The sequence below is a fragment of the Rhinolophus sinicus genome, chromosome 3 (genome assembly GCF_057876585.1).
Source record: "Rhinolophus sinicus isolate RSI-liver-muscle chromosome 3, RSI-T2T, whole genome shotgun sequence".
NCBI lineage: Eukaryota > Metazoa > Chordata > Mammalia > Chiroptera > Rhinolophidae > Rhinolophus > Rhinolophus sinicus.
The window spans coordinates 143,911,098-143,925,737 of record NC_142503.1 but is presented as its reverse complement, the minus strand read 5'-3'; the positions used below and the strand labels follow the sequence as shown (position 1 = coordinate 143,925,737).

The following is a 14,640-nucleotide window of genomic DNA, read 5'->3' as shown; positions in this document are numbered from 1 at the left end:
TATTTTTGGGCGCAGAGTATAATTTACTTAATATTTTTTGAGGAGCTCCGAACTGAGAGGTGAGGTTGTAAAAACCCGAAGATGTAGGATTTTAATTGTAGTATGTATGGGTTGGCAGGAGAGATCACACATGCACTATCACTATTCGATTAGATTAAGTTTCCAACTAATTAGACTAGAATACAAAATATAACTGGTAGGTCACCTGCTAAGCCATTCTGTAAACATGTTGCCTTGGCTACAGCAGTAACCAAATTAAGGCCATAATCAACAAGATGGTGGACACGTTGGACCACTGAGACAGTAGGCAGGGCCCTATGCCATTTTCTCGAGCGCCCTTGTCAGCCTCGATAGGGATGCACAGGGCCTGCTGCTCCTTGGCCCTCTGAAAGGAGCCTTAGCACACCAGATGGGCCCCCAATGGCAGGCCTGGGAATTGCATTAGATTTATCTGCACAGTGATGCTGCTGGCATTTTGCCTCACCTTTCAGAGCAAAGGACATCCAGCAACATTCTCCTGGGAAGCAGATTAACTTCTGTGAGTCACTGCTTTTCCATCTCATTTATGATTCATGACCTGGGCTATATTTTTAGCTTGTATTTATTTGGGTCTGAGAAGTGGGCAGGGTAGAAGTGTTGTTTGGAAGCTTATGGAAAAATGAGAAGAAATTGGCATCACACTTAAGCTTAGGTGCCTGAAATTTGGTTATAGTCATCAGAAATTCTCTGAATGTTCATTGAGAGCCCACTGCGTGCCACGTACTGTGGCAGACTCTAAGGATGCAAGGTAAATGGGACCCAGCTTCTGGCCCCCAAGAGCCCATTGAATTGTGCCAGCAGACAATGAACTAGATAACTGATCTACTGTAGCCCCTGCCTATACCCCCAACCATATCTCTGGACTTTAGTCATATTGAAGAATTGGGTGTTTGGGGAGCACCCCATCCTTGCCCTTACCTCTTATACGTGCTGTGCCTATTGCCTGGAAATCCCTCCGCCAAACTCTCCTTAGCTGCCCTTCATGACTCACACTAGCACCCCTTCTTCTGAAAAGTCTTTACTGATCCCCTGAGGCTGCACAGTCCCATGGCACCTACGTCTGGTGTTTCTCACACTCCTAAGAGAGTGCTCTTAATTGAGGTCCCTTTACGGTAGTTGAGGCTTATCCATCAGGTCCCCAAATGAGGAGCCAGGTGAACCTCAAGAGTCTGGGGAAGAGCAGCGCTGTCATCCAGTATCGTCACTGCTATTGGCCAGTCACCGTGCTCAGCACCACACATGCGTCACCTTATTTCAGCCTCATAATGACCCTAAGAAACAGATAAAACAGGTACGTTGTTACTGCATCAGTCAGGGCAGACTAAGTCATGCTGTGTGAATAAGTAATCGCAGCATCTCAGTGGCTTACACAAAAAAGGTGTACTTCTTGCTTATGCCACGTGTCCACGGTAAATTGGCTGGGGGGGCTCTAATCTGGATCCTATACCCTTAGGACCAGACTGAGGGAGGCTCTGTCTTCGTGCTTCCCCAATTGCAAGAGAGCGAAAATGTGAAAAGTCACTCCCAATGTCATAGTTCGCTTCAATATCACTGGCTAAATCAGGAACCACACACAACTTCAAAGGGGCAGGAGAAGTGAGGTCCTACTATGTGCTGGGAAGGTGAAAAATTAGAAATATTTGTGGAACAGCATTAATAATGCTCACATTGTATTATGTAAAGAAAGGAGTGGGAGAAGTGTATAAAAGTAAACAAAAGAGAAGGATAAAATGTCCAGAGGAATGAGAGCCTTCCAGGGAACAAGAGAAAGCTTGCCTTTTTCACCATAGGTCTCTAGTTAAACGGCTGTTGGGATCAATTATTCAGTTTTTCTTCCTGTAAGCGGCACCGTTAAGGCTTCTTCTCTTCTGAATGCATTAATGCTTTGACACAACCTGGGATCTCACTGGTCCATCAAGAAAGGGTAGTCAATTGCTATTACAAACGCCAACGTAATCTGAGTAGGACCAGTATTCCAATTCTCATTTTCATTATGTGGAGCCAGTCCCACCAGGTTAGAAACTTTCTCCAGGAACAGCATACCTGGTCTCATAGTGTTATGCCTACACAGTAATAAAAATCTCATAACAGTTTCTTAGTAAGCTGGGGCACAGTGCCAACACGTGCCCCTCCCCACCAAAGGACTTAGCTTAAAGCGATTGGTTGCAACTATTGAATCTCAACTTTAAAATTGAATATAAGGTACAGGGCTCTCAAGGAGTTTCTGCAAAGAGCACATTGAGAATATTTTGGTCAATTTACCTTTGTATGATGAAATTCCTATTTTTCAAGAACACAAGGGTGATTGCCATGGTGTGGAATTGAGTGTCATAGGTGATGGATGCAGCAATCATTCTTCAGGTCACTGTAAGTTATTATAGAATGTAAAATGTCTGCCACCTATAGAGGATGCCTGGCTTTACCACTCTTCTTTCTCTGCATGGGTGGGTGGAGGAGAGATACAATGCTGTATCTTTAATCCAGAAGTTTTCAGTTTCCTGAATTCATTTTCATTTTAAATATCTCCTGGGCTGCACCCATCGTGGAGCATGGGGCATTACAGTGGAGCTAAACGTCATGGGGAGACTTCTCCTCCCTGACCCAGGCACCATGGGGGAATTGGTGTCAGCAGGTGTCTCATTAATAGGACGAAGCACACTCAAGTCTTCAGCTAGTGTTCAACCTCACTGTGTACCATCTTGTACTTTATAGATGCAGGGCTTGAAGTCTCCTCTAGATGGGAAACTTCTCCAGGTCAGGGAGAGGAGGTGGAGCAGCATAGCTTTAAACATCAAAAGGTCTGGGTGGTTCTCCATGAAGCACCCCGGTGGCCCTTGAGCAAAACACCATATCTCTGAGAATCAGATTTCCCACCTGTTAAAGACGTATTATACACCCGTTCAGGTTCTATCACTGTTTCACCGTGAGGATCAAATGAGGTAACACTGGTGAGAATAGACAGACTATAAATCTCTGTGAAAAAGCACCTGATCACAGAGGATGGCTTTTCCGGCTGTGCCCAGTGACAGAAAGAGCTAGTTGTGTCTCCCAACACATGGGTGTAAAGGTTTTCCTCCGAAAGGTCATAGCCCTCCAAATGCTCTCGGCGTGGGTTTTGCCCCAGGAATGACCTCCTGCTGAGTGACTATGCCTATGCTCAGATCTGTAGGCAGAGATGAAACCTCCCTCAGTTCAGAAATTTCCCCGTGTGTAAGGGGTTTTCAATGAATGAGAGTAGGACTGTTGGTATGAGACGCCGCGTAGCCGCCTCATGTGATGTGGATGGTTGCCATATTTTCCTTGCCCACAGGCGACCAGTACTTTTTTTCAGATGAATTGGAAGGTTTTTGGGGGGACACTTGTGGACAGCCTAAATCCTAGTGTACTACAATTGGCAACAGGTGTGCCAACCAGAGTGCCAACCAGAGCAAGGCCTTTATTGTTTATCTGGGCTACTGGCACTCAAGACACTCTATCTGCAGGATCCTGGGTTACCCACTGTCAAAGAGGAACTTTTCTTCTGAATCAACTTAAAACTTTCCTTATTTAATTCTAAAATTTCCCAGGACAGTCTACTTCGATGTGATCAGGTCTTCTTGCTTTAGTGGACTTTAAAAAAAATAGGTGCTTGCTCCATCAATTGCACACAAAGGAGTCTACTTAGCAGGGAAAGGGCATAGAAGGTGAGGGTTTGGGCCAGAGTGACAGGCTTTGCTCCCTTCACAGCCCTGCTTTGGCTTGGTCAGGAACCCTGAAGAGGGAGATCTCACTTGTGGAAGAACACGCACAACACACAATTACTTTTAGAAGATTCCATCTTTGTGGGCATTAAGGACTTAGAGGGTTGAAATTCCCTGGTTGCCAAGACCCCAAGTATGAATGAATGAACAAGTTCAGATTTTCGGGCTTTTGAACCTGGAACAGAAGAAGGCGCTTTCATCAGGGTAGATGTTTGGATTTTTAAAAACATGTTCAATTCAATCAACCAACATTTATTTTGAGGGGCTACTGTGTGCCAGGCAATATTCTAGGTGTTGGGGATGGAGCAGTCCCAGCTCTCTGCAACTAACCTTCCAGCGGGGGAGACAGACGACAAACAAATACATAATACCGTCAGCAGTAAGTGCTCCGAAGAAAAACAAATACAAGAAGAGAGACAATGGTGGAGAGAGGGAAGGTGTCAGCAACCCTGTGCTCTTAGATGAGAGGTGTCAGAGATGCTGTGTGATCTAAGAAAAGTTGGTGTTTGGCAAGACTGCCTGTGCCTCTTCCACTGAGGCCTGTCTCCCTGTTTGTCTCACTGACCTTCCTCTAAACCTGCTCTCCAATATAGCCCCCCATTCAAGAGACAGCATCCCTCATCCCCACTGTCTTCCTGCCCAGGTTTTCATTAGATTGGCGCTGCACTAAAAAGGGAAGGGCTTTCCGTTCCCTCCCCACATGATGTGCCTTCTGACACAAACCTGACACAAGGAGAGCTTTGACCAGCTTAACTTCAGCGTTATTTTAACTGACAATATATCCCTTTAAGAAGGAACACATTACAGATGGTCCAGTTAGGATGCAGGTTATTTTGAGACTTCCTGAACATCATTTCTTGGCTTCTTCATTCAAATAAATCATTTATTGCCCTGTAAGAGGTGCTGGTGATAATGATGACTAAGATTCACTCCCTGCCCTTGAGAAGTCCACAGTCCAGCAGTGGGTGTAGACAGTTAAACAGATAAATTGCCACACCACTGGGTGAGTACAACCTTGGGGTATGACTAAGATGCTCTGGGAGCCCAAAGGAAGAGAACGGAGCTCGCCTGAGGATGCTGAAGAGGATTTCGAATAACTGTAATGATTCCCGATGCCTCATTTATTTATCCATTCACACATATTTCCTGAATAGTTTATATCAGGGTCACTGCATGCCGGATACTGTTCGTGTGTCCTGTTATTGTTATCGTTGTTATAGCTCTATTGAGATAAAATTCACATACCATCCAATTCACCCATAGAAAGTGTATAATTCAATGGCTTTTAGTATTTTCACAGTTGTGCAACCATCACCGATATTAGAACATTTTTAGCAACCCCCAAAGCAATCCTGTACCCTTTAGCAGTCAGAACCCATCCCCTCAACCTTCCAGCTCACCTTTCTATGGTACAGGACTGATTTGTCAATTCTGGACATTTCGTATAAATGAACTCATGTAACATGTGGTCTTTTGTGACTGCCTCGTTTCCCTTAGAATAATATTTTCAGGGTTCATCCATGTGGTAGCATGTGTCAGTGCGTCATCCCTTTTTATTGCCAAATACTGTTCCACGGCATGATATACCAGTTTTTATTGATCCATTTTTCAGTTGATGGATATTTGGGTTGTTTCTACTTTGTAACTATTATGAATAATGCTGCTATGAACATTTGTGTGTAAGTTTTTGTGTGGACATATGTTTTCAGTTTTCCTGGGTGTATGTCTAGGAGTGGAATTACTGGGTCACATGGAAATTCCAAGTTTGACTTTTTTGAGGAAATGCCAAGCTGTTTTCTGTACTAGCTGCCCCATTTTATATTCCCATCAGCAGCGTATGACGGTTCTAGTTTCTCCACATCTTTGCCAACACTTGCTATTTTCAGTTTGTTTGTTTGTTTTTTAAATTATAGCCATCTTAGAGGGTGTGAAGTGATGTCTCATTGCAGTTTTGATCTGTAATTCCCTAGTGATGCACGATATTAAGCATTTTTTTGTTTGCTTATTGGACATTTGTGTATCTTCTTTGGAGAAATGTCTATTTAGATAATTTGTCCATTTTAAAATTGCACTATTTATCTTTTTTATTATTGAGTTGTAAGCATTCTTTATATATTCTAGATGCAAGTCCCTTATCAGATGTATCATTTGCAAATATTTTCTCTCAGCAAAGGAGGTTGAGACAGAACAGTCAGAGGATAAAGATGGGGAACTAGAAAATGCTCTTAAAAAAATCAAGACAAGAAAGAGGTTCAGAGTAAAGAGAAGGGAGTGGCGAGACTTCATCAATGGCAGATGCCCTAGACACGTGAACAGAAAGCTGAAGGACAAGAAAAAAACAGTTCACCAGTGTGGACTTTGGGGAGGTGGTTGGTCTGCTCAGGCAGTTTCAGTAGAGTCTTGAGTCCAGAAACTATTGTAGTGAGTTGAAGCCTGAGTGGAAGGTAAAGAAGTGGAGACAGTGTCTCAAGTTTATGAAGAGAACATCCTCTCCCCACTTTCCCCCCTTTTGTAATGGGAAAGACTATGGGAAGTTATTTAAAGGTGGCAGAAATATCCTGCAGTGTCTTTAGGCCACATTGGTGGCCTCTATCATTGTTGCACATTCATTGCATGAAGGGCAGACCCTTGTCATAGCATAGTTGATTATATACTGTTCTTAAGCGTTCTGTTTGTTCCAAAGTGCCATTCTTCCTTATCTTGTCAAGTGTGGGGCCTAGGCCGTAAGTCTTCTCTTAAACAAAATTTCTCCATACTCCTCGCGCAGGGGCAGGCATGTTCTAAGGAAGGGAATATGCCACTGAAAAAAGGGGCTTTAACCCTACTTAATAATCTGTGGTTCCTAGAGTTTATGTGCTAGGCTTTATTTAATTGTTTAACTCTACAGTAATAGGACCTACTTATTTTCAAAAATATAAACAATAAAAAAATGTGAAGTAAAAAGTAAAAGGCTGCCTCTTTCCCATTCCTAGAGTAGCCACTGTTAACAGTTTGTGTATCCCTCAGACATTCTTTCTGAAGATATAAGAATATGCCATTCTGTAAAAGTCAGGATGAGGAGTTCCCATAAGCCAGCTATCGGTTTTCTCTAAAAACCCCAGTAACTTCTTATTGTTTTGGAATGCAAAGCCTAAGATACACACGGCCTGAATAGGCTCTCCCTGGGAGCAAGTGGTTGACGCTTCCACCGTACACAAATATTATTACTGCCTTGGGGCACAAAGGGAGATGTGAGCTGGGAGTTAGGAGAGCCGCTGTCAGGTGCTGAATGGGGAGGTTGTCTGAGCACTGTTGAGCTCCGCCACTTTCTCACCACCCCCTCTGCCTCTAAAACAGGCCTTCAGTGTCTTCTCCTCGGCACAGGGGCAGGAATTAGGGAGTGTCTTCTGTCTCACATGCTGCCTCCTTCAGTCCCCAGAGGAGCCTGGCTTCATGCCTGTCCTTCCCAGGTGGCCCCCAGGCTGCTCACCTTCTTACCTACCTGCAGAGACCAAAGAAGAGTCAGTGGGAGCCAGCTGAATGATCCCTTCCCTTTTTGGCTTTCATACAGGGTCCCAGAAATGGACAGTGGACTGGAGAATAAACCGTGATTCAGTCTCATTGAATCAATGAAACCGAGCCAGGCAGTTTCCTTTAATAGGCCTTCATTTCCTCATCTACTAAATGGAATTAACAACAATGACTAACCTCATAGAAAGAAAAGTCATCTCTTTCACAGTTGTCCTGTGACTGGGCCTGGGTTTCTTAAGAACAGAGACCATGTCTTACGCAGATCTGCATTTGATAAATGAATGAGAGGTATTGTCATCCCCAGTTTATATGTAAATCAACAAACTTCTCCTCCCTCAGTCCTCCACATTCAGCCACTATCCACTTATGCAGTCATCAGGTACCTAAACAAAGAAGTGGATAGTTTATTTTTATGTGCTGCTCGCTCCCCGCTTTCTCACAGCAGTGGTTTCGGAGTGAAATGGACTGTGTCAGTGAATGGGGAGGCCGACCCCATTCTGGGCTTTGGGGTAATTGTGGCAACAATCAGGCATATTGATTCCCTCCCTTCGCTTCACTTGCAGTGGCTTCCTCCGCACAGGCCCACAGTGGAAGGGAAATGTACTCATTGTCGTGATCACCTCAGGCCATGACTCACATTTCTTCAGCAGCTTCAGCTTATTACACTAAGGCTGGCAGAAGGTGTCACCTGTTCTGTTGCTTACAGACAAGTGTGTGAAGCAAAACAGAGGTTTCAGTGAAGGGAAGGGGATTGGAAGCAATGCCTGGGCCTGCCTGAGAAGGAAGGAGATGGGTGGTTAGCACCATAAAGCGTGATGAAGGACAAAAGTTTGGAAGACCCCCTCTCTCTCCCTGTCCTCCTCTCCCACTCTGTAGTGAAAACCCTTCTCCTCTGTGATAACCCAAATCCCAGCATTGGTTAGATTCACTCAGCTGAGAATTACCTCCCCCCCCCCCCCCCTCGCTCCCCTTAGACACTCTCCCTCACATAGGAGGGCTCATTGCCATTCAGGGCTCTCCCAGTTTCCCTGCCCCAGAACACTCGAGGGGCGCTGTTCTCCCCACCTGACACTTCACTTCAAAAACCCCTCTGCTTAGATTGTTTGTTGCCAATCTCTCTGATGGGAGAATGACAAAGATAACCTACATGGAAGAACTAACAAAGAAATCCAGAAATCTTCCAAAGGTATCATCCTGACCTATAATTCCTGAGTCTCTTTCTGAGTCCTCAGTTCTCCTGTATTCCTTACTTATCTACCTGGATGGAGAGACCGGTCAAACCTTCAGTGCCCTCAAGCTCTTCTTCCTCTCTCTGCTCATTTTAAAGATACTGTTGGAGTTGAACAATAGAGGCTGTATTCACTCTTTCAGCAGTACTTCCTGAGTACCTGCCTCGTCGCAGGCACTGTCCCAGGTGATGGGGTACAGTGGTGATCCTGCTGCTTACTCTTTTGGTGCTTACAGCCAAGGGAATGAAGACGGGTAACATGCAGATTAACCTGATAGTGGCGTAAAAGTGACAAATGGGAGCTGTGATGCAGGGAGACAGGAGGGGGCTCCTGAGGCAGTGACATTTGGATTAAAACCTGACAGATGAGAAGGAGTCAGTCCTGCAGAGCAAGGGGCGGTGCGGGGGAACAGATGGAGGAGGCGCAAGTGTAGGGAGGAGGGGAATGGGGAAGGAGGTGCAAGTGCAAAGGTCGTGTGTTTGGAAAGCGTTGGGTGTACTTGAGGAAGAGAAAGCAGGCCCATGAGGCAGCAAATTGCATAGGGGGAGATGGACTCATATGGAATTGAAGGGGCGAGCAGGGGCCAGAAACACAGGGTCTAGGGGTTTATAGTATTGAGTTTGTTTTGATAATAAATGTGAAGAGTTTTACACAATGGAGGGGCAAGGTCTGATAGATAATTCATTTTGGAAAACTCACTCTGGCAGAGTGTGAAAAATGTAGGTGCGTGGCCACATTTTCAAAATGTGTGCCCTGATAAGCTGAGTCACCTCATCTTCAATTGATGATTTATAGCTGAAGGGACCGATGACACCCATCTCTGCACTGACAAGGAATTGGGTGCAGCCCAGACCTGTCTCCCGAACCCCTGTGGGGAGTCCATTCTTTCCTCCATGAGGGATGCAGGAAACAGAGCTGCAGGAGTTACGTTCTGGAACAAAAGAAGACCCTGAAAGACAGGAAAAGTCAGAGCAGCCAGTGAGGATGGGAAAACCATCTTATCAATCCATCCTGTCATGGAGCTTGAACCGTTGGAATCTCCTTTCATGACAATTCTGAGCTGGGCTTTATACCATACCCCCTAATCTAGCTTTCCTTTCCTAATACGTCTTATGGTTTATTGAACAGAAATCTCGCTTACTTCCTTGAGGGACTCAAGCCTTTGGAATTTAAGTGTGATTGGGACTGGATAAAATATCCCCCCCCCCAAGTTTATGTCATTATTAGAGACCCCAAGAGGAGTGTGACAAACAGGAATCTGGCTGAGAATCGCCAGGTGATTGTCCTGGCCAATGTGTTCTCCCCAACACTGGGCTCTAAGCAACCCTTGGTGGACTGCCCTGCTCTTAGGATGCGAAATCGACAGAAATTACTCAGAAAAACTACACGAAGTGTCTGGGGATGCACCCACTAGCTCTTGCCATCTTTCCACAGTGCTTTTGCCATTTCCAAGAAGAGGGAGGCTGGAGGGCTTCCAAAGGAAAGCTAAACAGGAAGCATATAATTTTCAAGGAGCCGACATATCACTTTTAATCAGATGGTTTGGCTTTCATAACATTTCCAAGCTCATTCTCAGAGAAACACACTCTCTCCTCAACTAAGGCTCTGCTAAGAGGATTTACTCCCACATCCTCACCTGGTAAAGCCACACAGATGACTACTAAATCTGCATGCCCAGGCTTAATTCTTCTCCACAATCCCAGAATCCAATTTTCAACTGCCATCTTGTTATTTCCTGGATACGCCACTAGTGTATTTCAGTGAATGGGTCCCAAACCAACTCATCTTCCCCTCTCCTGACTTTCCTGTTTCTGTTAATGGAATCACTGTTCCCTCTGCTACCCTGGCTGGAAACGTCTGAGTCATCCTTGACTCATCCTTCTCTCCTATTCTCTACATCAAATCAACTGCCGAATCATGTAATATCTATTTCCGCAGTGTCACTTGAATCTGTCCCCTCCTTTTTACTGCCACCATCCCTCCTCAGCGTAGGCTGTCATTACTTCCCTCTCAACAGGAATATCCTCACTTATTATCTCACTATTAACCCACCTTCACACTGCTTCTGACATAAGGCTCCTTAAACCCTGGCTGATCACATCACTCCCTTACCAGTAGTCTGACATGGCTCCCACTGCTGCCACGTTAAATATAAACCACCTTTGACCTTATAAGTCACAATTCCTTTTCCAATAGTCCATGTTCAAGCTAAGCTTACTCATTCCTGGTGTAGGACATAACTTTTTTTTTTGAACTTCCTTAATAAATGAGTTTGCAAAAAGTAAGAGCTTCTATTACTAAATTGTATATTATTTGTATTTATATGCTTGTTTTTCTCTCCTTAGAAGATTCAGCATTTCTGTATTATTAGTCTCACATTTATTTTTGCTTCTTCTAATATTTGAGCACATGTAGGTACCAGGTACTGCTTTTAGAAGACTTGCATGAGATAATTTAACTCTCTTAATAATTCTAGTTGCATCCTCATTTTACCAGTGACAAAACAGATGCAGAGAAGTTAAGTAACTTACTGAGAGTCCACACTAATAAATGGCAGAGCTAGGATTCAAATTCACGTGGTCTGGCCCTGGAACCCAAGCTCTTGACCATTGAACTCACTTTGTCTTTGTAACCCAAATTCCTGATATAATAGTTTGGATTTAGCTAATGTTTTATAACTGCACTGAAACATAAGGCGTGTGTCCATTAATGGTCAGAAATATCAATGGTAGCCTGCGTGTGCAAATGTAACTTGGTGTTAGGAGCTGATTTACCGTGTTTCCCAGGAAATCACTCTGAAGCTAAGAGACATCTTTGTGCTACTTTTCTCCCTACTTCTTTTTTTTTCTTCTTATTCTAGTACATGGGCTGTATTGAGGTGCTACAATCAATGAGGTCACTGGATTTCGGAATGAGAACCCAAGTTACAAGGTAAGAGAACAAAAAAGGGAGGGACTTTGGGAATTATAGTTTAAAGTCACAAGAATTTCTCCCACAAGAATTTCATGCAAGCCTTCAAAGTCACCATGGGTTTTTATTTATGTGACTGGAAGATAGAGCTTGGATGAGTGGCTTCATCTCATCACGTGAAAGATTTCCCGATTATGTGGCAGAACATCTGCATTTTATATAAGAACTGATAAGATGATATAACCATAGAAATAGCTGGTTTCCCAGGTACCAGAAGTATTTAAAATTTTGCCTGGAAATAGGACCTTACAAAATCTGAGAGCTGTTAAAGAAGTAGCTGAAAAGAAGACCAGGGAAAAATTTCCCACATCAGAAATCCCAAACTCTCCCCATTATGGCATCTGTGACATGAGAACCTGTTCACTCTTTGTTTGGGTCTCCCTCTTCTGTGTACAGTAGCTGGATGGAAGAGTTGAACCGGGACATGGGGGTGAGGGAGTGCCTTACCCATGGTGTAAGCTTAGGGGAGGAACCAGAATCATTACTACCCTGAGTATAAGTCAGAAGCAGAAATACAAAGCATGGTTCATTAAGGTCAAGTTCAAAGCAAGGATGGAAAGGAGAATAATTGGGTGCTAGACTGGTAACTGGGAAAATTGTGAAGTGAGGGGGATGAGGTGAGAGAATGGATGGAACGAGTGATTCAGAATGAAGACTTGGGCATCTGTTGTACGTGGTGCCAATGTGTGTCTCAGGTGCCAGCCACAGTGCCCACCTGTATCCCTGGTTGCAGGCCACCTGCTCCAAAGGTGAATGTGCTCAGGGAGGGTGACTTCCTAATGCTCATCCCATCGACTTCTAGGCCTAGAAAAACTGTCGTGTTGGCCCAAAAGCTTTAGGCAAAGGAATCTAATTCCTCTTTAGGAAAGTCACAGTAGACAGTAGCGTACCAAAGACTCTAGAAGTCCTGTGCTGTAGGCTAAGACTAACTTTATCTCAAGAGTTTCTAAACTTGTTTGGCCACAGAATTCTTTTTTTCATGTAATGTAAATAAACATCCCATGTAGCCCTTACATTCCATGAAATGAACTGTAGGAAATGCTATTCGGTTTTATGATGCATCTAAATCTTTTTCCAAATGTCTCACCAATCTTTGGTATTCCCTCTGGAGTCAAACAGATGAAATCTAATTCTGGTGTGTGTGTGTGTGGGGGGGGGGTAGTGAGGAAGTGTTGTTTCGTGGGTTTTTTTTGTGTGTGTACTCTTGGTGCCTACCTCAGTCCCGGGCACATGGAAAAGGCTCCATAGATATTTATTGAATAAATGCGTGGTTCTGCCTGACTAGCCTCCAGGATCTGGAGATAGCTACATTTCTTCTCCCTTTTAAATCTTCTCTTTCACATTTTCAGTCCCCTCAACTATCCTTCAAGTGACATGGTTTCTAGACTACTTCTTACCCTGTTAGCCCTACTTTGGGTACACTTCAGGCTTTATTTCATCCTGATGATCCAAAATCTGGAGAAAGCCCTTTGATATAATCCTGAGCAAGTTATAGACAGGAGGAAGATTCCCCCCTAGGTTCCTAGAATCAGGGCACAGGACAAAGGAATGCCCACTGTCCTTACCTGAGGATGATGGATTTTCTGTTCGTTCATTCATTCATTCATTGACTCATTTTTTCACTGGAATGTTTATGGAGTGCCCATTAAGTGCCTGGAACTCTTCAAGAATTAAGGATATAGAAGCCTCTGACCTTATGGAATTTATATTCTATCTGGGGAAACAGCCTTTGTCAAGGAAACAAATACACAGTATGCTTTCAGGTAGCAATAATTGCTCTTACTATAATAATAAAGGTGGGTAAGAGGATAGAGATATATGGGGTAGGCTTTTAATTTGCGTTTTCTGATTGTAAAAATACCGTAGGTTTACTTCGACTATTTGGAAAAATATGGAAAAGTGTGAAAAAAGAAAATCACTCATAATCTCACCTAGAGATGATGTCTACTGATATTTTATGTTTTGCAATATCTTTCGTCTTTTTCCTATACATGAGCTTTCAATGATTTTTATAGAAAATCTAAAAAAACTTTGATACTGTTTCCTCTTGAGCATTTTCCTGTTGCTAAATATTCTAAAGCACTCTTATTGTGGGAAAATATGCATAACATAAAATTTACCATTTTAACCCTTTTAAAGTGTATAGTTCAGTGGCATTAAGTACATTCACACTGCTATGCAAACATCACTACCATCCGTCTCCAGAATTGTTTCATCTTTCCAATTTGAAACTCTACTCATTAAACAATTACTCCACATCCCCCTCCCACTGCCCCTGGCAACCACCATTTTACTTTCTGTCTATGAATTTGACTATTCTAGGTACTTCATATAAATTGAATCATACAGTATTGTCTTTTTGTGATTGGTTTATTTCACTTAGCACGATGTCCTTATAATGTTTATCACTAGGCCAAACAACATAAATATCATGAAGGCCATTGATGTGTATTGCTAGATTGTTCCACAGAAGAATTGTGCTAGTTGATACTCCTCTCTTCTAGCCATGTGTCTAATTTTTGTTAGGATCTATATTTTTAAATGGTTGTAAACTTATAAGTCTATATTTTCCTATTGTTTAGTAAATGGTAAAAGACTATTATTTTCTTTGCCATGAAGTTTCAGTTTATGCCCAATGTACACAACTTATATGCAATAATACAAGGATATTACTCCTTGTAGATATGTCTGTACGTGTTTCAGGCATGGCAGATTGTGCTCTGGGCAGATCTGTGGAAGCTTGAGGGTGGTAGTTTTCTTTTTAGATTTGGTGGGGAAGGGCTCTCTGAGGAGAAGATACTTGAGCTAAGCCCTGAATAAAGTGAGGGTCCAGCCATGGGAGTTTCTGGGAGAATACAGCTCAGGGCAGAGGGAAGCCGGCTGTGCATACTACTGAGCCATAGCATCAACACTGACAATGCCCACAGCCCGGGTGCGTTGTTTGGTTAAGAGTGTGATCTTCTTCCAAGAGTGGCTACAAAAAATGTCCAATGGGCTCCAACTCAGGGGAGGGAGAGGCTGACTGGATGGGAGGATCAAGGTTCAAGATGACCTATGGTGCTAAGTGGTTTGATTGGTGTCAGGAGACTCCAGCCATCGTTAGCCCAGGGACCTTGTCTACAGTGTGGCTTCAAAGCAGTGTGGCTGATTTC

At 43.5% G+C, this 14,640-nt stretch overlaps 1 protein-coding gene across 2 annotated transcripts in view; it reads left to right on the top strand.

Moving 5' to 3' along the window:
• SHC4 (SHC adaptor protein 4) overlaps positions 1 to 14,640 on the top strand; it is a 109,058-nt gene that overhangs the window by 21,137 nt on the left and 73,281 nt on the right. For both annotated transcript variants that reach the window (XM_019730684.3, XM_088797197.1), the window contains exon 2: positions 11,379 to 11,449. In XM_019730684.3, coding sequence (XP_019586243.3) covers positions 11,379 to 11,449 — 71 coding nt within the window. The remainder of the gene's footprint in view (positions 1 to 11,378; positions 11,450 to 14,640) is intronic.